The sequence below is a fragment of the Polistes canadensis genome, unplaced genomic scaffold, assembly GCF_001313835.1.
Source record: "Polistes canadensis isolate GaletaPanama2010 unplaced genomic scaffold, ASM131383v1 scaffold_78, whole genome shotgun sequence".
In the NCBI taxonomy this organism is placed as follows: domain Eukaryota; kingdom Metazoa; phylum Arthropoda; class Insecta; order Hymenoptera; family Vespidae; genus Polistes; species Polistes canadensis.
The window spans coordinates 55,239-79,486 of NW_014569625.1; the positions used below are offsets into that span (position 1 = coordinate 55,239).

Genomic DNA, 24,248 nt, shown 5'->3' on the forward strand with positions numbered 1-24,248 from the left:
GTCAGTTAGACTGAATATGCACTTTTGTCAAGTATCTTTCGACGGTTTTAAATTTAATTTCAAACCAAAGATACATATATCATTTGTTTATGAAACAGCTATAATATTATTCCTTCCAACTTTTTTTTTAACAGTATCCTCAATACTTAAAACTGAGTTTTTTTTTTGTTTAATATGTTTCTAGACAATATCGTCTATATATGTCATATTGTTTGAAATCATTCAAATAATATCTTAGAAATTGTTCCTCCTCCGATTGATAACTTGTTAGTTTCGTTATAGTATTAAATTTCATTAGAAAGTTTTATTCGTTTACGATTAACCATAGACTTTTGTTTTCTCCTTAATTTGGTTAAGGCGATTAAAGTAATAATACATTGCTCCTTGTCCTTCATCACCTCGTTATGTTTCCGATTGTCCTCGACGTACACCTACGAGGTGACGTCTTTTTCATTCGAGTCATGCCTGATTTTTCAAGGACGCGTGCTCGCCGCGATGACTAATCTTGACGAACAGTTTTGATATCGATCAAATCGATATGATATGAAATTTTTCATTATATTCCTTTTTTCCGAATCGATGAACGTTTTATAATTCTTAGAACGATTTCTTGACATTTTGTATGTTCGATCATTGTCATCGATCGTCGTGACACGCGGTTGGTTTATTTTTCTCAGTAAAGTAAGAATCTGTGTAATAAAGAGATCGATCGCTTTTTTAATATTTTTCCTTAGATCTGAAGATCGAAAGTTATTCACTTATGTATGTGCACTGCAAACTCGCACGAGAGATTTTAATGTAATATATATTATAAGATAATATTTTTGCGTATAGTTGATTATTTAACACGTTCGTAAATAACACATATTATAAACACTTAGGAGTTTTTTGATAATGTTAAAGTTTTAATAGCGTAAATGCTTTCGATATGACTTCGAAAAATCAACTGAAGGGAATAATTATCTGTTTCTGATAAAAAATCGATAGCATGTTAAAATCAAATATACAGGGTTGGACAATGAAATTGTTCAATTGGAACAATAATCAAAGCCAAAAAAGTATTCCGTTGTCAACAACCGCAATTTCTAGACGCGTGTCGGCAGCATTCACCACTCAAAGGGTTCAAGAAAAAAAACCAAAACTTTACTCGTTTGCTTCAGTTTATTTCGAACTTAACTCTGAAAGGTATACTTATTAAATATTAAAATAACCATCCTAATTTATCTACACAAATATGTATTATGCATGGAGGAGATTTCTTCTAAAGTAATCTTTTTTGAATGAGTCTTTTATGAAAATGGACAAGATTTATAACAAGCACCCAATCTAACGTCTCTTTATTCGTCGAATTATACATTTATGAGTATTGCGTGTACGTTTGTGTTTATGTGTGTGTCGTGTGCGCGCGCGCGCGCGTGTGCGTGCTAATCGAGTTTACGTTAGAGATAGTAGTACTGCTTAGTACTGTTTAGTACTGCTCTTTGAATACCTTTGAATACGTCCTGATTATAGACAAATATAATGTAAAATTGATAATAATAAAGCTTCTACCATTAGTTCTCTTGTAATATACGCACGCCTATTGAAATATTTCGTTCGATTTCATTTATATGGCATTTTTATCTTAGAATAATAGCACCTTTCTTCGGGAGACAAAAATTTTGTTTAAAAACAAATGGAGAACGTTAACCAATGCTGACATTTCGTTTGAAAAATAGAATACCAATTCTCGTCAAGATGTAAAATATTTCAAAGTTATTTTCAATCTTATATCGACGATTAAATAATAACAATTCTGATAATTACAGAAAAAAATGACATCAGTAAATTATTACAGTAAAATCGTGTACAACGATAACAATTAGTGATTAGAATTAGTGAGAATGTTGTATTTCGTGCATAATATCTTGAAATTAATTCAAAACAAGTGAATATTTTAAATAAACTCAAATGATAATTTAAGAAAACATTTGTTGAATATTTGTAGCTATCTCTGGTGGTAATTCAGTGTAGACCGAATTCCAATCGTTCGGGAAATCTCGTTGAGCGGATCGCACGAACTCCATTATAAGGTTTTTTGTTTCTGTTAGAGAAAAAAAGTAATGAAAATAATTAATAAAAATGATTACATGTATTAATAATAAATAATTTCAAAATTTACCGTCATCGGAAGTTTTTCCTTCTTGCAGTACGCTGATTGCAACTTGAAGTAAAGTACGCATGTGTGCTTGTAATATATTATGCCCAGCCTGATACAAGATTAAAATACTTTTAAAGACAGCTTTGTTCTCCAAATAATCTTCCTTTAATGGCAATTGATTAACGAATACTGGAAAAACCTGATCCAGCGGTAAAATTTCATAATTCGTAATAATCAAGCGTGCTATTGCACCTAAAACGTTGTCTCGAGCACCCATGTGCGATTCTTTAGCAATAGCACTTGATAAAATTTGTAAAATGTCAGGATAGTGACTATGGTATTGATATTAAAGAATATATATATATACTGGAAGAATGATGTATAAATTATAAATATAATATAAAATTGATTAAAAGGATACGGATAAACAGCATCTTGGCCATGTAAGGCAAGCTCACCGATTCCAAATATCGCATTGTTACGAACATTGGCATTAGAATCATTAGCGAACTTTAAAAAAATAGGAAGAAGTTGTGGCAAAAAAGCGGCGACAGCATGTTTAAGGCCAGATAAACACTCCGAAATCGTTCCAACTGCAAAAGCTCTTTGCGTATCGGATTTGTTTTTTTTCTATGAATAAAACAACATGTTAGATTATATTAAAGTAATGAATAATTAATGAAGGATTATTAAAAATACAGGGAATAGATTTACCGATCTTTCTAGAAGCATTGGTAATACTACTTCAAAGTAAATTGCAAAGTCTTCCGACGGAATAACTTTTTTAAGATTCGTAAGTAGTTCACCTGCACATTCGACTAGCAGTTCGTCTTGTTCTGCTTCGATCTCTACGTCCTCTCCTTCCTCCTGATCTTGACATTTAGTTTTACCTTTAAAGATTGAAATCATATATTATAGTTGTATAACTATTTACAATTAGTAATAATGTTAGAAAATGCTGCATTTATAAAATACACCTGACATTAGATATACCTGACATAACATCCGTTATGCAGTTCATAATAGCATATTTATGACCTTCACCAATAAAAACATCAGACTTTATTTCTTTAAGCATGTCCGAATATGCATCTAATCCACCCATAGCTACTGTTCTATCATCGTCTAGTCTTATTAATTCTGACAGTTTAGGGATGAAAACTGATAATGCTTTAAACATTGACTGTTTACCTTCGTTGGAATTAATTTTGGAAAAATTAATACAAAACTGTAATAAAGCCTCTATAGCTGCCTTTCGAATATCCTCTTGGGGATAATTAATTAATTTGAAAACCTCTTCGAATGATTTCTCAAGATATGGCAAAAATGCTTCTCTATAGGAAGAAAAATATGAATTATTTGTCAATAAAAATAAAAGTTGAATAAATTTTAGTAGATCGATATGAAATATTAATTCTTACTCCGTATATTGAGCGATCTCTTTAAGTGCTGAGATTGCTTCTTCCTTTTCTTCGACATAAGAATTTTCAACGGTGTAACCAGCTACATCTTCATCATCTTCGTCTTCTTCGTTATCTGTATTTTCTATATCCTCCTCATCTTCAGTTTCATCGCTTAGATCTTCATATATCGAGAAAGCAGTTGTTTCATCTTCTTTAAAATATGGCTGGGACAAATATTTGTTATTAAACAATAAGTATATAATGCATCATCGAAAAATACTTGTTATTAAACAATAAAGTATAATGCATTATCAAATACTTACCACTATACCTTCAGAACTTCGTATACTGTTTATCGCGTACTCAACAATTTGAGGTAGCGCCATTGCAATTTCTTTTTTCATAACTTTGCTAATGGAAGCAAATAAGCCGTAAATAGATTTTCGCAAATCAGGGTCTTCATTTTCCTTCAATAAATTTAATCCCAATTCGAGAGATCTCGTTGCCAGTGGTGCAAAATGTTCATCTCCTATCGTTCTAGCAATTATTCCAAGTATATCTGTAATTTAAATAATACGTGTACTATATATTATATTATAATATCTACAATAATTTATACGCACGCATTTGCAATGACATAATATGATTTTAAAACCAACCAACAGCTTGAACTTGAAGACACATAGTTTCATCCGTTTGTTTCTCCGTAAGATAACCATTAAGAATAGCAATAATTTTTTCAAAATAAGGCAACATGTTTTCCTTACTAGCATAAGCTGCTGACCCAATTATACTCAATGTTAATTCTTTTACACGTACCGAAGTGTCTGCATTTATTAATTCAAAAATTTTTTCCATCAAAGTAGGTAAATAGGGTAATAAACTTTCATTTAAATTTTCACAAAACATTTCAAGAGCATAAAACATTCGTTCAATCGACGATGGTTCTTTTTTCTCTTGTCTAATAAGAGTGCATACTTGACCAAGGTATTCGAATAATACAGGTAGTAGTTCATACGAATATTGTGATATATCTGGTTGTAAATGTTCGGAAAATTGGCCGAGCGCAAAAAGGGCAGCACTTCTTACAATAGGTGCAGCATCGGCAATTCCTTGACAAATGCAACGTAAGAACGATTCTAAATATTTCGATCGTATATGTTCCGAGCAACCTTCAGCAAGTACTGCCATAACTAAATACGATGATGATTTAACATAAATATCAGTTCCTTGAAGACCTGGTTCAATGTGTTTCAACTAAAAGAGAAAAAATATTAGAGAAAAAATATTAGAGAAAAAATATTAGAGAAAAAATATTAGAGAAAAAATATTAAAGAAAAAAATATTTATAATCTTGTTACTTATATTAAGGCTCAAGATGAAATCTTTTCATATCGTACCAAATGTGGAATTAGTTTTTCAGGGGGCAAGTGCAATGCTAATGTATCCAGTGTTCGAGTCGCACAGGAAACAGGTGTACTATCTTCGTTATCCCTACCGAAGTAGGCTTCAAAGCTATCATCATCGAGAGGAGATGACATGAGAGCAAACAATGTATCTGTAAATAAATTCTGGCATAGTATAATATAGAAGAGAAAATATATATAAATACAAATGCAAATAAATGAATCCTTACCGATAATTGGTTCAACCAACTTGTGTTTAATAAGACTCTTTTTTCTAGTTCTTGCAAGCCCGCTAATAAAGTGAAGTGCTTTAACGCGAAGAGGATCAGATAAAGATTTGTTATTGGCAATAGCGAGGCACATGCTAATAAGTGGCTTTACATGCGGTGCTATTACATTAATTTCATTATCACACAACTCGTCTAATAATCCATAAGATGTTGTAGCCTTATCTTCATCGACCTCTGTCAAAGCCTGTATCGTAGTCATAATCTGTGGCATCATACGACTGTAGGCATTTATCATCTAAAAGTATATTTAATCGTTAACACAATTAAAGATTCAAGCACTTTTATAATACAATGTATATAATAAAATATAAGTTTATTCAGTACGTACATTCTGATTACCGTTAATCAAGGGAATTAAATTTTGTAATGTTTGCATAACATAATACGCAATGGAATATTCTGAATCTCGCAGATTATTTAATGTTTGAGAAAGAAGAGTGACAACAGAGTCTGCATAAATTTTATATGCATTTGGTGCTACCTCCGTCATAGTTGCCAATGTATACATACCTAACTGTAATTAAATGTCTCTTATTAATAAAAAGTTTATTAAAGCGTTAAACACCACACTTAAATATATTTCTATGGCTGGCAGATTATCGTAGTACTAAATTTATCAAGCACCAAAAGATTACCTCTTTTTCGAATAGATTTTCACTTGTAATTAATTGTTGTACAAACTGCAATACTTCTGGCCAACCATTACTAGGCAATTCGTGTTTAACTATGGTTCCTATCAATTGGACTATAGAATTTTTTACAAGTTTTTCTGATTCATTGCATAGTGCCTAATTAAACAAATCATGTATAAAATACCATTTTTAATGAAATTTATTATTAAAATATTTGCTTACGGGTAGGATCATTGCTTTAAGGTCAGTGCGTATATTATCTGGTAATTCTGTCCAATGTTTTCCTTTGCTATAACGCTTTCTAAGTAAGACCGCTGCATATTGTCTGATCTAAAGACATTTGTGAAGCGTATATAAATATAATAGTATATTTTTGATAAAGAAATATAAAATATTATATACTTGTGGATTTGCAGAAGATACAATGAGTTCGCATAAAGCGGGTGTACTTTCAGAGTTCTTGAATGCTTTTCGCAGTTCTGCAGTGCCCTATATAAGAAATATTAGAAATTAAAAATAAATGTGTTCCATCTACTATTCCATAGTATTCTTTAAAGCATATCATTTCTTCCAAGATCAAATATCTCTTAAATTGGGAAAATGTGAAAACTTGAAATGAAAAAAAAATGTATGTGATATTTATTAAAAAGTATAATTTACAGTACAAGAAAGAAAAGGTTAAGTGCATCTAGGGAAGCATTGTCTATACACTAAAACTAGACATTATATTTCATTTTCAAAATTTTGTATAATAGAAAAAAAATATTTAAAAGTAGAAAATGAATGTAAGCATATGATAAATATGATAAATTACTGTACTTATAAATTAACACGTGCTTTACAGTGTTTGTAGATAGATCAGTTTATTGAAATCTTATGAAATATCGGTGAATACCTCTAGTATAGTAGCGTTATCGGCTACGAGTAGCTTCAATAGTATTTGCTCCATCAGTAATTAATAAAGAAACTATAAAATATTATTTAGATGAAAATGAATTTCATGAAAAGCACACGGATTTATCGCTACCGCTAAAACGGTTCGTTAATGAAACGAAAGCGTGTGGCGCTTTTAACGCGCATACGCAGTTGAGTTAATCGTGTATATATACATATACTAACCTTAAATGCATCATGAGTTGTCAACTGCACTATTTACATTTAGCAATATCTAATTGACATCGACATCGAACAATTGCACGAACCATAGTTATTATTATTGATCTGTATTCCTCCTAACAATTTTTTCTTTTGTATTTTCTTAACTATATAACTTTTTTTAAGTAGAGTTAACGAACTTTAAATGAGTTTTTTTTTGTAAAGTTATGTGCCTGTATAATGTAAATCACGAAGCATGTAATTTGATTTGGTCTAAGAGAGTACCACATCGTTTAGATTAGTTTATTATTTTACAGAGAGCCCTATTCCTCTCTCTCTCTCTCTCTCTCTCTCTCTCTCACGTAGGCCGCCGGCGCTGCCGCTGAAAACACCTTGAAATAATGCAGTCATCTAACAGACTCTTCGGAAGGCTGCTATTTTAAAAATTCACCCAACGTAACTTCGTAGAAATATCAACGTTATTGGTTCTGCGTTTTGTACTTTCCCGAAATTTTCTTTTCGTAGGAAAAAAATGAGCTTTGTAGCTATCTCAGATTTGAGTATATTATATCGAGTGATATTGAAGTGGGCGTCTGGTTGCTTTTACATTGGTACACGACCGACTTACCTTCGCTATAGAAATGTTATTTAAATAAAAGCAAACGACTCGCATTTTTGTGCTCCTATTGTGGATATACGATCTGAAAGAAGCCTACTTTAAAGACAGCGATGTAGCTGTCGTCGGTCCCATTGAGTGACTTCTCTTGCACCTCGTGCACATCGTGCACGTCCTATGGCCGAAATGCATTAGATCGAATCTTTTACGAAAAGAGAGAAATCTTATCTACAGGGTGTCAAGAAACTTCACATCAAAACTTATGCCCGAAAATGTTTTACTAAAGAGTTCTAAATAGTAGTAAATGCATTTTCAATGCGTAGACTATTTGTCAAAATGTAAGAATGATGAATTTTTTCGTAGACAATTTTTCTAATGAAAATTTAAAAGAAGTATAATATATGTAATATACTATATAATACTTAGGATTATCAGTCGTCTCTTTGTACGCGGTTGATCACGAAGAAAAATTTCATCTTGAAATTAATGTCGATTGCGAATCTGTTTCGTGTAAGCCGACACCATATACGTTCTCTTCATCATACACATCGTGAACGTTCTCTAATTTATTGTATAAGCAATCCTTCCACTTAGTTAGTTGCCTAACTCGATTCAACGAAACCAGCGATTCGAGGATGATCTCTTTTCTTTCGTATTTAACAAAATGTACTTACTTACTTTTGTGTTGAATTCCATTTGAAGCTAATTAAATTGAGATAAATATTACTAAATGAATTCCTTCGGATACGAATTTGTATAGTAGATCATTTTTACAGAAAACACCAACGAATCAATACATACTTACACATACTTACTTATTGCATTATCGGATTTCCACCCGTAATAGATAATATTTAGTGTATATCTGCCTGCTACGGGATGACCAATCCGATAAATCTAGCGTAACATTCCTCTCGTTCGCGATAACGAAATTAAGATCAGATGTCAAAGTTATTTTTGGACGGTGACGATATCTATTATCGAGCTGCGTTTCTGTGAAAAAAAAGGACCGTGCAACCGTGCATTACCGAAGGAAGAAAGGGTGTTCGAGTGTTTGAACACATGGTAATGCGATATTCGAAAAGGGAGTCTAAGTATATTACTCGAATAGGTTGTTACCTATTAACCAACCTACCGATCTTTTCTTTCGGAAAAGATCCGAGGATGCGGATTTTGTTTTACGAACGTTTTTACGACTAGCGTGGACGAGAGGAGGACTGCTGGCAACATGTTACTATCGCTTACGTTCCCATTATCTTTGCTGTGCGAGCTGTTATATGGTTCTTTGTCGCTACAACTATTTTTCTCTTCCTTTTTCTTCTCTCTTCCTTCCTGTTCAGTTTAAAAAAATGTTAACGGAGAAGTTAGAGCGTGAGAGAACCCCGTGGAAGAACACCGGGGAAGAACACCGGGGAAGAACACCGGGGAAGATGTTCAAAAGCAATTTATGTCATAATGAAAATGTAGGATACTAAATTATTTCGATTTTGTCATTAAATGAGGAAAGTACTAAGTAGATCTAAATAGAGGACTGTTTATTTTCGATCCATCCAAATATGGGAGAATATTTTTATGCGTACGAGCTTTTTTTTACCATAAACTGTGAAGAAGATTAGTGTCATTGTGGTTTTTCGGAGGAAACGTTTCAATCGAATCATCCTTATTCGATATCTTACCGTGTTTACAAATTTCCCAATCTCCGTCGACGAATTTTCTTATCGTTGCCACAAAACCGACGATCAAGGAATCCTCCTGACGTCTAACTCGACGGATATTCGCATTCGATCATCGCGTACGAAGGGGCGAATAAGTAAGTACGTCATTCGCGCTTATAGAATTTACTGGGATACCGGCTGACGTCATATGATCAATAAATGAACAATACTCCACATTTATTTTTCTTATTTTCTTTTTTTTTTTCCTTTTTTCCTTTTTTTCCCCTTAATTTTCTTTCTCTTCCACCTACATATTCGATAAACGATATTTTCATTCTACAAATTTGGCTCCAAAAACAATGTGCTTATCCTTAAATTAATAACGGTATTTAATGAATTAATTATAAATACACATATACATATTAAAATACCTCTAGGCGAACAATCATCGAAGTCAGATCGAAGAAGAACGAACTAATCCTCGTCATTGTCATTATAGCGTATTATAATTAGATCATTTTTGTGAGAGGATATCGATCGAATGTTTTTCCCTCTTTTCAAACTTGTTCACTTTTCACATAATGTAGTTGATCCGATTGTAAAATACATCATCGATGACGACGACGACGACGACGACGACGACGACGACGACGACGACGACGACATTGTTTCAAAAGTCAAACTCATTGTCAGACACTTTTCATATATTGTACTTGACTTGGTCGTAATACATGACCGGAGTCGCCGTTGTTGGTGGTGTCGTCGTCGTTGGTGTCGATGTTGGCGGTGGTGGTGGTGGTGGGGTGTTTGCGTGATGAAGACACGAGGAGACGGCTACGTTCGGCACGTTTGATATGCTCAAACTACCGATGTTATTCAAGTTCAGAGAACTCAAAGAACTCAAGCTCACGGTTGATCCATTGATTGGATGACCAAAGTACGAGGGCTTTCTATCGATTATGCTACCTCCAGAACTATTTGAACTTGAATTCGAGCATTGAATTTTCAACCCTGAAACAGAGATGATAAATCCTTCATTATTAGGAATTTATGTTTGAGTTGAGAAAAAAGGAGCGAGTGTTTTGGACTGGAAGAAAAACTATTAAAGACGTTTATTGGGATCCATTTAGTGAGACCACACATAATGGGTGCATCGTTTTAAAGGACAAAGAAGAAAAATCAAATGAAAAGGAGCAAAAGTTCTCTCGCGATAGAAATCGTCGTAGAATCGGTCCTTGTATATAATCGTACGATCAATTCTAAGCCTCGGGGCAGTTCTCAAGTAGTCTCAAGCTTCGAGTGACCACTTCACTCGTGTTTCGACTTCTTGCTTCTTTCTTCTTCGTTATCGGATAAAAAACACGCAAATTATATATAGAGCAGTAAATGAAATATTTTAATTTGTTGAAAAATGCAACATTTTGGAAATAGATAAATATATTGAAAAGTAATTCCAACACTTTAGAAGGGTTAAGGACGATACGCGTCTTATCGTTAAGTCTCTAAAACAGAAGATAGGATCTAAAGAGTAGCATCAACTCTCGTACAAGCTTCAAAACGACATCGTGTGTGGTCGTCTTTCGGATGCCACTGAAAATCTTTCTCTTTCTCTCTGCGACGTGAAGAAGAAGAAGAAGGGGAAGGAGAAGGGGAAAGAGAAGAAGAAGAAGAAGGCTGCCCGAGTCTCGTTGCTTGTGGACCAACGTGCTCGTCGCCAATTTTTTTTTCTACAAACGCGTCGAAGGCGATCGAGAAACAGTGCTGCTGTAAAAGACGGATACAGTAGCTCGTTTCTGCTCGAATACCGAATACACGGTATTCGCGGTAACACAACGAGAATAATGTCGAGAGAGATGCTGCTAGAAATATACCAGAACTGGGGAACAAATTGAAGGAGAGGCGAGGGAGGAGTAAGGGAAGGGAGGACTGAGGGAAAGACAAAAAAGAGAAAAAAGAGAAAAAAGAAAAAAAGTAAATTCTCTCCGGTGCAGATTGATCTCGTTTACACTTCAGTGACTGACGGAAATGAGACGGGAAGATATAACCGTGCACGTGAAGTGAGGTTAAACTGGAAGGGTGGTAAATGCGTGGGTGGCGAGTTTACACGGCGTCGAGACCATTTACAGGATATCTGTAAATGTATTATATAAAAGGAATAGATCGCACTTATAAAAAAAGAAACCGAATCACAATATCTTTACGCTTATAAGAATGATGCAAAGAGATTGTATAATCGATTAAATTCACCCTTTGTTTGTTTCGATCCTATCAATCTGAAGTATCATTAAATTTTAACTCCCTACTCGACCTTACGCTTTGACGAGTTAAAAAGTCGTTTACTCGGATACTGCCTTCAGCTACTACTACTACTACTATATTTCGTTTCTCGTAAGTGGAACGTATATTAGAGTAACGTCTTGTTTATCACGCTTTGTAAATGTTTACAAGCGTGGGCCACGATTCCGAAGCTCTTTCGCTCTTACAAGCAGCAGCAGCAGCACGCGACTCTCTCTACTAATTGCACGTGGCAAAAAGTTTACAAGCCTCATCAATTTGTAGTACTTAAAATTCCTCCTATTTATATACATATATACTCTCCCTTTATTGTTAGATCATTTATGATCAATTAATGATCGTAAAAATTCTTCTTACTTTGATTTCGACGGAGTGTTCGAAGGAAAAAGTGCGTGGGAGGAGAAAGGCGGGTCACGAGTAGGTTCGAATTTACACGTGTTAGTTCAGAAAGGAAAAATTACGAGCTTAGAAGATAGGGATTGCATCTGGGCGGGTGGCGCGTTCGTCTCAGCTAATAGGTCCTGTCAACTCCTACGATTCTCTGACGTTTTTCACCACGTAAATGTCAACCTCTAATGCCTTTTTTTTTCTTTTCTTTTCAATCCTTTGCGCGGAGGAATTTCGTTTTCCTGTATGTGACCGAAAAGAAGCAGTACTTTTTATTTTCTTCTTGTTAATAATCGTTAAAGGCTAAAGGGTCTCGTAGAAGACGACCACGCCAGTAGACTCGATGGATGGATGGCTCGTGAATCCCAGAATGGTCCGCCGAATCGTAGAGCTATGCTATGTTAAAAGCGCGTTCTTGAGTTTCGTATTACGGATTCTGGCGCCGGGCGAGGCCGTAAGCTCGTAAACTGTCTCCGGTCTTCCAGATGGCCCCAGAACGACAACATCATCACCGCGAGATAATGTTTTCCTCGCAATTTACAATCATTTCGAGGAGGTTGGACGAGAGAGTCCTTGTTCCTGACCACCACCGAGCTGGATTAGGATTCGAGAATGAAATCGTTCGAGTACCGATCAGATCTACCAAAATATCGAAATAATTGCTAATTGCGAAATTAGGCCAACTTGTGCAGAAACTTGCCAATTTTCGATGATCCGAAATTTCATTTCTGTTCTTTTTGAATTCTTATTTATTTCATCTCGAAGAAAAGAAAAATGTAAAGGTAAAAATGGTGGGAAATGAAGCATCTGTCGATAACTGACCATGATCGGTGCCGACAGGTGTTTGACTGTGCGGCGAAGTTACGTTTCCAGCAGGACTGCCGTTTCCGTTTTGTTCGTGAACCGTCTGCATGGGGAGATTGACGTTGACGTTAGCCGTGGCTGGAACGCCAGGATTGTTGACACCGATACCACCATAACCCACGTAATAGTCTTGTCCGGTAGTAGGTTGAGCGTTCACGGTGGGATTACCCGCGCACTTGTAGATCATCATACTTTCGTTATCCTTGTATATTGTTTCCTGATGCTGAGGATGGTGGTCCTTAAGTTGAAATCCGTCAATCGGTCTGTAAGCGGCGGCGGCGGCGGCGGCGGCGGCGGCGGCAGCAGCCACGGTGCTTAACTGATCCTGATTTCTACTGGTACCGTAACCGGGCTCGCTCTTAAACGTAACCAATTCGCCGTTACGATAAACGGACGAAGGTTCCCCAGTCTTATAAGTGACCTCGGTTGTTTTATAGGTGACTTCGGCTATGGGGGGAGTTTTGTAACTCGACTCGGGATAGCTCCAATCCGCGGAAACAGCTGCCGCTGGCCCATACATCGCGTATTCCTGATAATTCTGATACTGATTTTGATAACCATTAGCGTAATCCATGCCGCCGGACGCTGCTAAATTGTCGTAGCCAGCTTGAACGCCTACCGGTCCACCCGTGGAAAAATATTGAGGATATTGAGCCTTCAAGGCTTGTCCTTTACGACGAAATCCCCGTGGCCGACGACGAAAGCTACCCTCCTCGAACATATACTCGGTCGAAGGATCGATGGTCCAATAATGACCTTTTCCAGGCCTACCAAGACCTTTTGGTAATTTAATGAAACACTCGTTCAAGCTAAGATTATGTCGAACCGAGTTTTTCCAGCCTTGGTACGCGCCGCGAAAGAAGGGGAAGCGTTGTTGAAGAAAGGAATAAATTTCTGAGAGTGTCAGTCTCTTCCCTGGGCTCGATTGTATCGCCATGACGATCAAAGCAATGTACGAATAAGGCGGCTTCTCTTGACGACGCGCACCAGGCTTACGGGTCACTTCCGTGTTCGACGGATTGCACATTATTTGTTCCATGTTTTGATTTTGCGAAAGATTCCCGTGCAATCCCAAATTCGTACGAGCACCCATTAACGTCGAACTTGCCTGTCCGACGGACTGTGATTGTGATTGTGATTGTGACTGTGACTGCGACTGCGACTGCGACTGCGACTGCGTTTCTTGCCCGTGCACATGAATATTGCTACTTTCCGATTCGTTTTTCATCATCGTTGTCGCCGTCGATGTCGTATGTTGTCTCCGGTTGATCTCCGAGAGAGATCCTCCTCGCGGCAACGACGTCACTATCATGCTTTGATCCATCGAATCTTATCACAATCCTCACTAACTCAAGTCGAACATTTTCCCTAATTCTTCCTCCGACTCGCGATACCAAACCAAAACATAACAGTTAACGTTAGATGATTCGCACTGTCTCACAAATATTCTCTTTTTTTATTTATTTCAGCACAATTAGATTATTCGATTTTATCCTTGAATATTTTTGTTTTCATTTAATCCTCATGATTAAGTATCCCGGTTAAAGGGCACAACCGATCGATCCACTATCCAACGCGATGATGTGGAACATTATTGTGTTTTCGAGCGACTGGATTTCCGGCCTTCTCAAGAGCTATAGTCTTCTTTCCTATTTGGAGGCGTGATGCGAGCTGGAGGAGCGTGGGTATTTCTCAAATCGATTGGTCGAGCTGTTCCCACTCTCGACGAATCAGCAAATGGTATTTCTTCTTCGCGTCATGTCTGACGGCAACAACTTTTACCATAGGCATCTATGATGAACTTAACTTTTCTTTCCTTTCCTTTCCTTTCCTTTCCTTTCCTTTCCTTTCCTTTCCTTTCCCTTCCCTTCCCTTCTCTTCCCTTCCCTTCCCTTCCCTTCTTTCTTTCTTTCTGCATTTTATTTTGCTCCTATTTTATTCGCATCCGCGCGAATGGATTATCGGAAAATTTCGCGTCTTGTAGTATAGTGACATTTAAGAGATACATACAATTTCCTATTTACGTATAGATAACTGGCAAAAGTTTAACATTTTTCTTTTTTTCTTATTTTTAGAAAAGTCATTAGAAACTTTCTTTGACAATTGAACTTAATGTAATCCAATTTGAAATTGAAGAAGATCAAACATGAATACCCCTACAACAGATAGAATTAAATCAAAGTTAAAATTATCGGGACAATTTTGACGAAGAAAAAATAAATCTTACACTTTTTAATATTCATATTCGTGATAATATGTATCATAGGAAAAATTAGAAATACGAGTAACAGTTGGCCGGCACGTTAACCAACGAGACGCTTGGCACCGCCCACTTCTCGAAACACCCATTTTAGTTATATACCCTCGTAGGAGGACACTTACTTGGCTATGATACTGATATTAAAGAAAGTGGCTACTCAATAATATCGAATCATTATTACATTCGTATATACTTGAATGAATTGTTCTTTGCATAAGTTTATATCGAATATAATTAAGAAAAATCTCTCCTATGAATGAACGAAAAAACATTCTATGATCTGGAATTGTACATTTCGGAAAGTTTTACATATTATATGAGTTCATTTTCCATTGCACGGTCATACACGCAATGTATGCCGGTCATATGTCATTACTGACTACCGTCAAAATAATTGGCAAGAATAAAGTATCATCATTTGGACAACACTTTGTTGTAGTTCATTGAATATGATATTATTTAGAAACATTAGATAAGATTAAGGCGTACTACAAAAAGCCAGTATATTTTATTCTTCGAAGGATTAATCAGGAAACGTTGTCCTTTGAACTAATAGCTTATCTTGCACACGCTCTAATCGTAATTTGCTTTATCGAGCAGGACAGTTAAATCAATACGATGTTTATGCGTCATGGCGCGTGACGAGGTGTCGAATGACCGGCTATATAAAAAATCACATCCCATATGTTCATTCATCGGTGCACTCCATTTTATTACGATCCTTGAGACACTTGATCCTCGTCTCGACGAATTTCTATGATCGAATCTCATTGTCAGAAAATTAATCTGTCGATGGATCATGAAGGAAAGATTAGAATAAAAGTAATGAGACACTAATAAAAAGTCATGGCGCAGTATCGCTTCAACGAATTAAACGTCCCGGTCAAATCATTTGAATTTGACATTTTTCATTTATATTTTTGATTAAATGATATCGTTTTTTCTTCATTTAACTTTATTACTATTTTATTATTGTCTCCAAATTGTTTTATTTATTATTTAAATTAGTACTATCAATTCTGCCCGTTGAAAATGTAATTTTTTGTCGAAGATCGATTATATATTATAAATATTTAATAGGTTTAGCATTGAAATGATTTAATTTTATCATTTAGTAAAGTATATATATTTATAGTTAATGAATGATTTCAAAAGCGAATATGTTTAAGAACGAAAGAAGATTTGTAATATAGTGAAGAAAACTTAGGTATAGTTTAATGTCACCCTCCATTTCCTGGAGGACAACGTACGCCATTCGACCATGTATTCCCCGAAAGTTTGTTTGCTTTACGATCTATCCGCTGAAAGAGATGCGACACAGCCATCTTACTTTTCCCTCTCTACTCGCGCATTTAGGTATATAGACCCGCGTAACGAGCACGATCTTTAATAGATCACAAGAAATTCTTGATTTCATCTTCTAAACAATTCTTTAGAACTGTCAAGGTAATAGACTATTGAGAGACTAAAGAATTGATCATTAATATATAGCTGTAAAATTTTCCAAGCGAATAGACAATTTATGCAGCGATCGCATTAACCGATCGCATGAACCGATCGCATGAACCGATCGCATGAACCGATATAGTGAAAAGACATTTTCCTCCTTTTTCCTTGTTCGGATGGTTCCTTCTTCCCAGCGAAGAGTCGAGTATCTTTCGTGCAAGAGGACACTTGTTTTGATTTGTCGCCTAGGAAATTGGGTAATAGGCCTCGTGGCTTAAGGGTTGAAAGTGGAATGCTCGTGACTCTTTCCATCCCCGCATTTTTTTTTTATTTTTTCTTCCTTTAAATGCTCCCGTTGCCTTACTTTACTCTACCTCGACTTTTTCTCTCAAGAGCCCTCTTAGCAGAGGAAAACTTCTAATATCCATTTGTCTCATAAATTTTCTCCGAGGAAGACAAATCCTTGAGAAATGTCTAATATTTTACATTTTTTGTTCATTTGAAAAAAGAACAGGACGAATGTTACCCTCTTGAAAATGATAATCAAAACTATCTAGGCGTGCGTTCTTCGGATTAAAGTTTAGCGTAGTTCGCGCAAATGTCATGTTCATTGTAGGAAACATATTGAAAAGAAAATTGAACTAAACTTACCTAGGTAATTGTTCATTTTTTGAAAGGTAGATCGACTTGGTGCTCAGTAAAAGTTAGTATCGTTTCCATTTGACGTTATCTAACTAACAGATCGCGAAGAAAAGGGAAGACCGCGACTCGACGTAACCGTAGTCCCGATGCTTGTGGAGAACACGTGAAAGCCTGACGGCCACCCAAGCGGCCATCAGACGTGCCGACGAGATATTCTGTTTACACGATACCGTAATTTTATACCGCTGATCGTGGCTGCGCCTTACAAACCCTACGCTCGGAACCTACGCTCGGAATCTACGCTCGGAACCTACGCTCCGAACCTACACTCCGAACCTACATCCGCCACGGGTGAAACAGTATTTTAGGCTCCTTTAAGGGTGTTTTATTTTTTAAATAAACCAATCTAATGTCTTTATCAAGCAGTCGTTATGGATAAGTGCGTCGAACGCACGTCGTCTTATCAATCTATCGATTCATTTGATACGAATAACATGACGGCTATAATGAATTGAATCATAAATCCTCGTGATTTTCCTTCATTCCTTGCAATTTATCGGTAATGCTCGCCGGCTTCTGGATAGTATTTCCTTTCCGTAAAATCCTAGCTAAAATCCATAGGAAAGAAATTGTGTGAATGGGAAAGAGAACAGAGAAGGGGTAGATAGAGAAGGAGAAAGAGAGAGAATTGCCCTAGCAGCTCTCAAAATAAGACATGTTTATCCGCTGATGCTGCTATTTCGGAAAGCAAGTAAGTTCTTCTTCTTCTTCTGCTTCTTCTTCTTGTTCAACGTTAACGCGAATCCTCGTCAAAAGTTCCTATTTTTCGTTTCTTTGCTAAATTCGAATAGTTTCGATTCGTTAGAGAACATTGCTCATCGTGCAATACGAGATCCAGAAATTGTTTGATCGTTAAGGACAGTTACAAGATACAGCGAAGCTTCTTTGAGATTTTTTTTTCTAGAAGTTTTTCCTAATTATATACAAGAGCAGCATAGCGGAATGCTTTTGCTACTTTGATAGAATTGACATGAATTTTGAAAAGTTATAAAATGTCATCTCTACGAAGGGTCACCCATTTTGAAATTGTTCACTATCCAATCTTGCCTACCCCCGTGGAGCCAAGATGTTTATGCAACGTATGTACCCCACTTAATCCAGTGTTTTAGTGTTTAGTTTTGGACTACCGTAGGGGGTTGCTCACGACACGACCTCTTCGAGATTTCATCCCGCAGGCCTTACGATATTCTTTGCCCTATGTTTTTTTCTTTTCTACCAACAAAGAAAAAGAGTTCTCTGCAATATAATCCACTCGGATATATCATATTTTATTCCAATTAAAGTGTAATTGGAATATACGCGATATAATTGTAATAGGAGAGCTTTCCGGCTCTTTAAGATCGACCTTGAACTACTTCTCTTATTTAATGAGTAAAAATTTAACGAATTATATAATTACTCGAAAGAAAAAATAATAATTTTACAATGAAAATTATATGAAAATATAATATTATAACATTTTGTAAGTAATGATTCTCGTATAAGTGCATAGATACTAATAATAGATCGAAACTTAGTATTTAATTGTAAACCTTTTTTAATTGCGATTCCTATGGAATCATGAAAGACTTAAATATTATATCGCAACAGTTTATGAAGAAAAATATTGTATTTAGATCTCTCTATAATAAAGATAGGATGCGCTTGCGCTGATTTCATCTTGGATAAAATTGAGAACATTACAGCTGCGGCCATCTTGCTCCCTTGAGAATTAACGACGTCGTTAAATATTAACGATCGTTTGTTAAAAGCTCGTCCTACCGGAATAGAACAAGGAGCGAGCATACGCACCTACAGTAGTAGCTTGCATTACAATTCGTTAATAATACAAATGTTAACGCGATTTACACATTTTTTGTCATTCTTATTATTACTTATACAAAATTGCAATGGACATGGAATATGATATAAGATTGATTCATCTATTTATTTGTTTATACGCGTGATCAAAATATTTGTTGAAATATTTTCTTCCAATTATTGATTTATCGTCCATATTATTTCGATAAGATATCAGAGAATTACGTTGATGTCATTAAAACGAAACGTGCACATTACTTTTCTCTGGTTGTGCCGTACTCGTGCAAAGCAAACGCCATCTTCCAGGAACTTTTCTCAATGAACCGGAAGTTATAAATCTTAACTCTTTCTCCCACCTCTGGTTCGAATCATTGACGAAAATCTTTTGTCCACTTTTCCTATTCCTACGAATGCCGAATTTTCTTCTTAATGATGGTCAATACTTGTTCGTTCTTCTCGTTGTTTATAAGTCGGAGTATCGTTACGAGCTTTCGGACGTGAACCATCTGTTTGACTATCCAGTGGGAAGCCGATATTGAAAAAAAAGTATCTTTTCTTGTTTTTCATTGCGATTGCACGTATTTATTGTCTATTCTCTTATTTTATATTTAATAGATTTAACAAATGTTTATGATAGACGATGGGTATAACAGGAGGCTCAAATTATTACGTTGAAGATAAAGGCTCGAAAATTCATTATTTTGTATCTAAAAAATATAATCTAAGTACGAAGCTTTTAGATCCAATTAATATCAAAGTACAAGTATGCTTTTTCAAATTTGTTTTTTTGTTTTTTCTTTACGTTTGTTCAATATATACAAACATATAAATATTCATAAAGGCTTAAGTATTTAATGAAAATTATTTTTCTATACTATGAATATTATCATCAACGATTATTACACATTAATAATTAAAGATATAATATAATCTTTAATAATATATATATCACTAAATAAAGATCGAGATATTTAAATAATAAACATGTTACCAACATAAGGTAAGAATTTTTGTAATTGCGTATAGATTCTTTTGATGATAACTACAGAATACGTCGATAATATTTTTATCGGTATGGTAGGAAATATATTTCGAGTATGCTCTAGCTAACAGAGGTCAGCACTTGTTCCAAAACGAAATTTTAAATCAATGTTTATAATCAAAGAACAGAAAATTTATGAGGGGCAGTTCAAATAAACTCGAAAGTAATTAAATAAACTTGTATAAGTTGATTCGAAGAGTTGGCATAAAATAAAATCCACCATAACTGATAATTAATACAACGAATTTCATCTATATATTAATGATATAATATAAAAATAAAGAAAAAAACATTGAAAAAAATCGATAGAAAGTATTTTACAAAATATGTAACAATAAACATAGTATTATCATTGACTTTATAGGATTTTTTGTGCACAATGTTTCGTCAATCCCTTAATGCTCTATATAATTTTAGACTAAATAAAAACATTGTTCCGTCAGCCCCCACGAACTCCATGTCCCGGCTTGTTCCTCGATGGATTTCGTATATTTTCTGAATCAATATTGAATCTTTCGCATGACCTTGATACAACAGGTAGTTTGGATAGCCACGTTCATAGTAAACTGTACGGGACTTCTCTGCGTGTACACATATACATCTTATATTCAGATGTATGTGTATAAGTAAATACATATTACATATCGAGATATTTAAGTACTATGTGGAAGAGAATATTTTTTCCTAAGAAACATTGGAATTAATCAATTTTCTTGATCTTTACAAGTTTGAAATGGTAGAAAAATTGCAACAACTCTTTTAGAAAAGTTGGCCCTCTTAAGGCTTAAAAAATGATAGGTTTGAAAATATTAGAAAAAGGGGATTAGTTACGGAAAGGAATTGTAGAAAGGAAAAAGTGTAAAATAAGCAAAGCTTTATATTATTACCTATACTTCTACCCCCGGCACAGTCAGGGTAATAAAATGAGTAATATACGAGTACGCATGGCATAGCGATGAAACGAAATATTTGATTTTCTAGTGCATTAGTGCTCGAGTAGAAGGGATCTTTCGAGAGTATCGGTACACCACTCGAAGGACCTCCAAAGAAACTATATCTATGAGTATAATATATACTTTAAAGGACACTTTTCGATTTCTCTCATTTTCGGCAAGGAAAGTATTATCCTATATTAAATATTTTTATTATATAATTCTTTGGGTGTTATACTTTTCAAAATGATCTGCATTCATTTGTTACTGATTATTAAAATAAAAATATGAAAATCGTGTAAAACATATGTTTCGGATAAAAACGGAATGGTGGGGGAAAAAAGGCCGAGAACACCCAGTCGAACTGTGGTCGAAAGAATTCTCGGTCATCTGGAAGGACTTAAAATAGTGCGAAAGAATGAAAAGAATAAAATAGATAAGCTGTCGACCCTTTTTAGATGAGTATCCTTCCGTCTTTATATTTGAATTACCCTTAATATCTAATATAAAGGTGATTGTAAAAAAAATACCCAGATCCTTAGGAATAAAAAAGTTGGCTATTAATGCTTGGCCACTGTCCCTTTAGATATTCAGGTACATGAACGATCAGTGATCCTAATCGGTCTTTTGTATAGTTTTCTAAATAGTTTTCAATACATCGGTTAGCCACATCGTAGTTGACTTAAAAATTCCAATTGGAACGTTTGATTTCCGAATTGTTATGGATAATATTATTCCGACATAGAAATAATTGGTCAGTCGAGGTTCCTTTTGCAAGGTCAGAGGAATCACATTCGTCTGGGAGGAAACGGCTTTCGCGTTAATTGCTACTGTCTTTCGTCGAAACATTAATTACTCGGTCACCGCCCAGTGTCGACGTGTTCGGAGAGCTCTTTTTCGGCAGCGGTGCCACGCTGTCTGGGCACGAAACTCTCTCTTATATTAAGGAAAAGGACCTCGTCCCCGTGTCTCCTTTTACATTCCTTCCTGTTCACGCTAGAATAAACTTTCATTTTATTTTATTTTATGCAATTAGTATATGTCAATATTTTACATTATGAACATTTGATTAATGATTGAAAAATGTTTAACAAACGAGACAAGATTTTTGTAGACAACGACGACGACAGATCGAGCTCTTCTTCCTCCTCCTTCTTTTCTTCTTGTTCTTCTTCTTTTGGACATCGGACCAAGTCGTATTCTGATCTTCTTTCGAATCTTCAAAACGATTCAGTGTTTTTTCAGGCACTCGACAGGCCCTGCTCTCGATATTGGCGGCTCAATGTTTTCTTAGCAGCGGGCCCACTTCCTTATTGCCATGAAAAGAGATAGACTGTTAGATGGAATAAAAAAGAAAGAAAGAAAAAGAAGATGCATCGGTGCCATACTGTCTACCAAAGAGCTTAGAGAGTACAGCGAACGAGAATACTATTCGTAGTATCGAAATGAAAAATTGTCCTTGGAATATTTGCACCGTTTGTAAAAAAAAGCAGAAATATAGCTTCGACGAAAAGAAGAAGAAGAAGAAGAAGAAGAAGAAGAAGAAGAAGAAGAAGAAGAAGAAGAAGAAGAAGAAAAAGAAGAAAAAAAAGAAATGGTATTTTGGAAAAAAAAAGGAAAGCGAGTATCGTCCATACTAGATGGGTTTCTTTGTTTTGTATGAAAGCAAAGGCCTCGGGTATAGGGAATATTGGAGACCGGGTCAACTCGTTATTCTTTTTCTTTCTACCCCCTTTTGATATCGTTGAAAACTTGAGACATTTTACCTTGGACGTTTTTTCGAAAGAAACTGTTGACAAGTAGAACTAATGTTCCAGTTTGTTTAGTTAGTTGAAATTGTTGAAAGTATTGTAGTTTTAGGTGGTAACACCTAATAGATTAAAGTTCATCCAAAGGGTTAATCATAAATATAGATTATGGTGCGGTTCGTAAAAAACTGATCGTAAATTCGTACAATAAATGTTACGCGTGAAAAGTAAGATAAAATTTGGAGCGAAAGGACAAGGAAAGTTCTCGGATGAATATTGAGACGTAAATCAAGGGGCAATTAAAATTAGCGAAGGCTTCGCGCTAAACGCTCGCTTACATTTATCTGTCCACGGTTCTTTGATGAGTTTTCTCGAGAAGGCCGAGGTTAACCACAGACTCTCTCCTACACCCGGATGATTTTCGGCATTCGCGGTGTAGAAGTTTACGCATATCCGTTGTCGCTTCCCTTTGATGTGTGTACATTCACCGGGGTTTCTTTGCCGTCTTCCCTGCCTTCCTGGCTTCCTGCCTTCCTGCCTTCCTGCGAGTTCACGCCTCTGCACGTGCATCTTTTTCCTCCGACATTTTTCAAATAGATCAAATTACTCATTTTTTCAAATGAATATCGATTAACCCCTTTGACGCGAGAAATATTCGAATTATGGACTTTCCTTTTAAATTATTTACAAATTCATATTTATTTTGTTAGAAAATCGATAAATATATAATAAGTCTTTTAGTTAGTTAATAAAAGTACCTCGAAGAAAGTTAATGCATTCCGAGCGCATTCGATCTTTTTAAGTAAATCATTGATGACAAAGTCGCATGTGTAGCTTTTTGCAAAATCGTTTGTCTGTCCCTCTCTCGAAAAAGGGATAAATGTTTTGACACGACGTTATTGTCCGAAGGAACACAACGGGTGGTCTTTGCGAGTCACCTTTCGTGCAGGTCCTTTTCCTACCATCACCGAGGACTATGCTAATCCGAAAGATCACTATGGGCTTTTACCAATGGTATTATCCAATTTCATTTTATTTCAATTTCCGTTTCACAGAAAAGAAAGTTTTTTCTTCGATATTTGAAATTTCTTATAGTCCATAATTAAAAGTAACAACGTTATTTCTGAAAGCTATGAAATATTTCAGAATTTTTACAAAAGGAAATAGAATCGGATGGAAACATTTACAAAACTAAATTCTTTTATTTTTATATAATAACTTTGGAAAAACCCGTTTGAGGCCCGTTCTTTTTTTCAGGTCAAAAAGTAGTAACACAGCAAGCTTTCTTATTTCTAGGAAAATAAAGAAGGTAAAAGATTTCAATAGAACTGTTATATTTATCTATGCTTAAAGAAAATAAATATAAACCGTTTTAATATAAATCAGTTTTTCCTAGGATAAACAATATGATTATTTGGAATAATCATTAGATTGCAAAATTCATTTCATTAATTCCCGTAATATTAATAATGACTAAAAAAGACAAAAAATACTAATTTCGTTCATGAAACTTTTTGTTCATTGGTGAACAAAGC

General features: G+C 35.3%; 2 protein-coding genes across 3 annotated transcripts; both read right to left on the reverse strand.

Annotated features, from left to right (window-relative positions):
• Nucleotides 1-1,142: 1,142 nt before the first annotated feature.
• Nucleotides 1,143-6,937, reverse strand: LOC106786626 (importin-4-like). Of its 2 annotated transcripts, XM_014748211.1 has the most exons (15): nt 6,767-6,936; nt 6,274-6,360; nt 6,094-6,201; nt 5,875-6,027; nt 5,568-5,753; nt 5,180-5,474; nt 4,944-5,101; nt 4,203-4,800; nt 3,867-4,102; nt 3,562-3,767; nt 3,134-3,474; nt 2,855-3,030; nt 2,562-2,770; nt 2,162-2,472; nt 1,143-2,083 (listed from the first exon to the last, which is right to left on the reverse strand). In XM_014748211.1, the coding sequence occupies exons 1-15, from the start codon at nt 6,818-6,820 to the stop codon at nt 1,959-1,961; spliced, it is 3,243 nt and encodes a 1,080-aa protein (XP_014603697.1). In that variant the 5' UTR covers nt 6,821-6,936; the 3' UTR covers nt 1,143-1,958. The 2 variants fall into 2 exon arrangements, with proteins under 2 accessions (XP_014603697.1, XP_014603698.1); XM_014748212.1 differs by lacking the exon at nt 1,143-2,083 and having other exon boundaries at nt 2,421-2,506; nt 2,599-2,770; nt 6,767-6,937.
• A 3,000-nt stretch (nt 6,938-9,937) lies between these two features.
• LOC106786602 (forkhead box protein C1-A-like) lies at nt 9,938-14,199 on the reverse strand. Its single transcript, XM_014748160.1, has 2 exons — nt 12,742-14,199; nt 9,938-10,248 (listed from the first exon to the last, which is right to left on the reverse strand). Exons 1-2 carry the CDS (start codon nt 14,105-14,107, stop codon nt 9,938-9,940), a joined length of 1,677 nt encoding a protein of 558 aa, XP_014603646.1. The 5' UTR covers nt 14,108-14,199.
• Nucleotides 14,200-24,248: the final 10,049 nt, after the last annotated feature.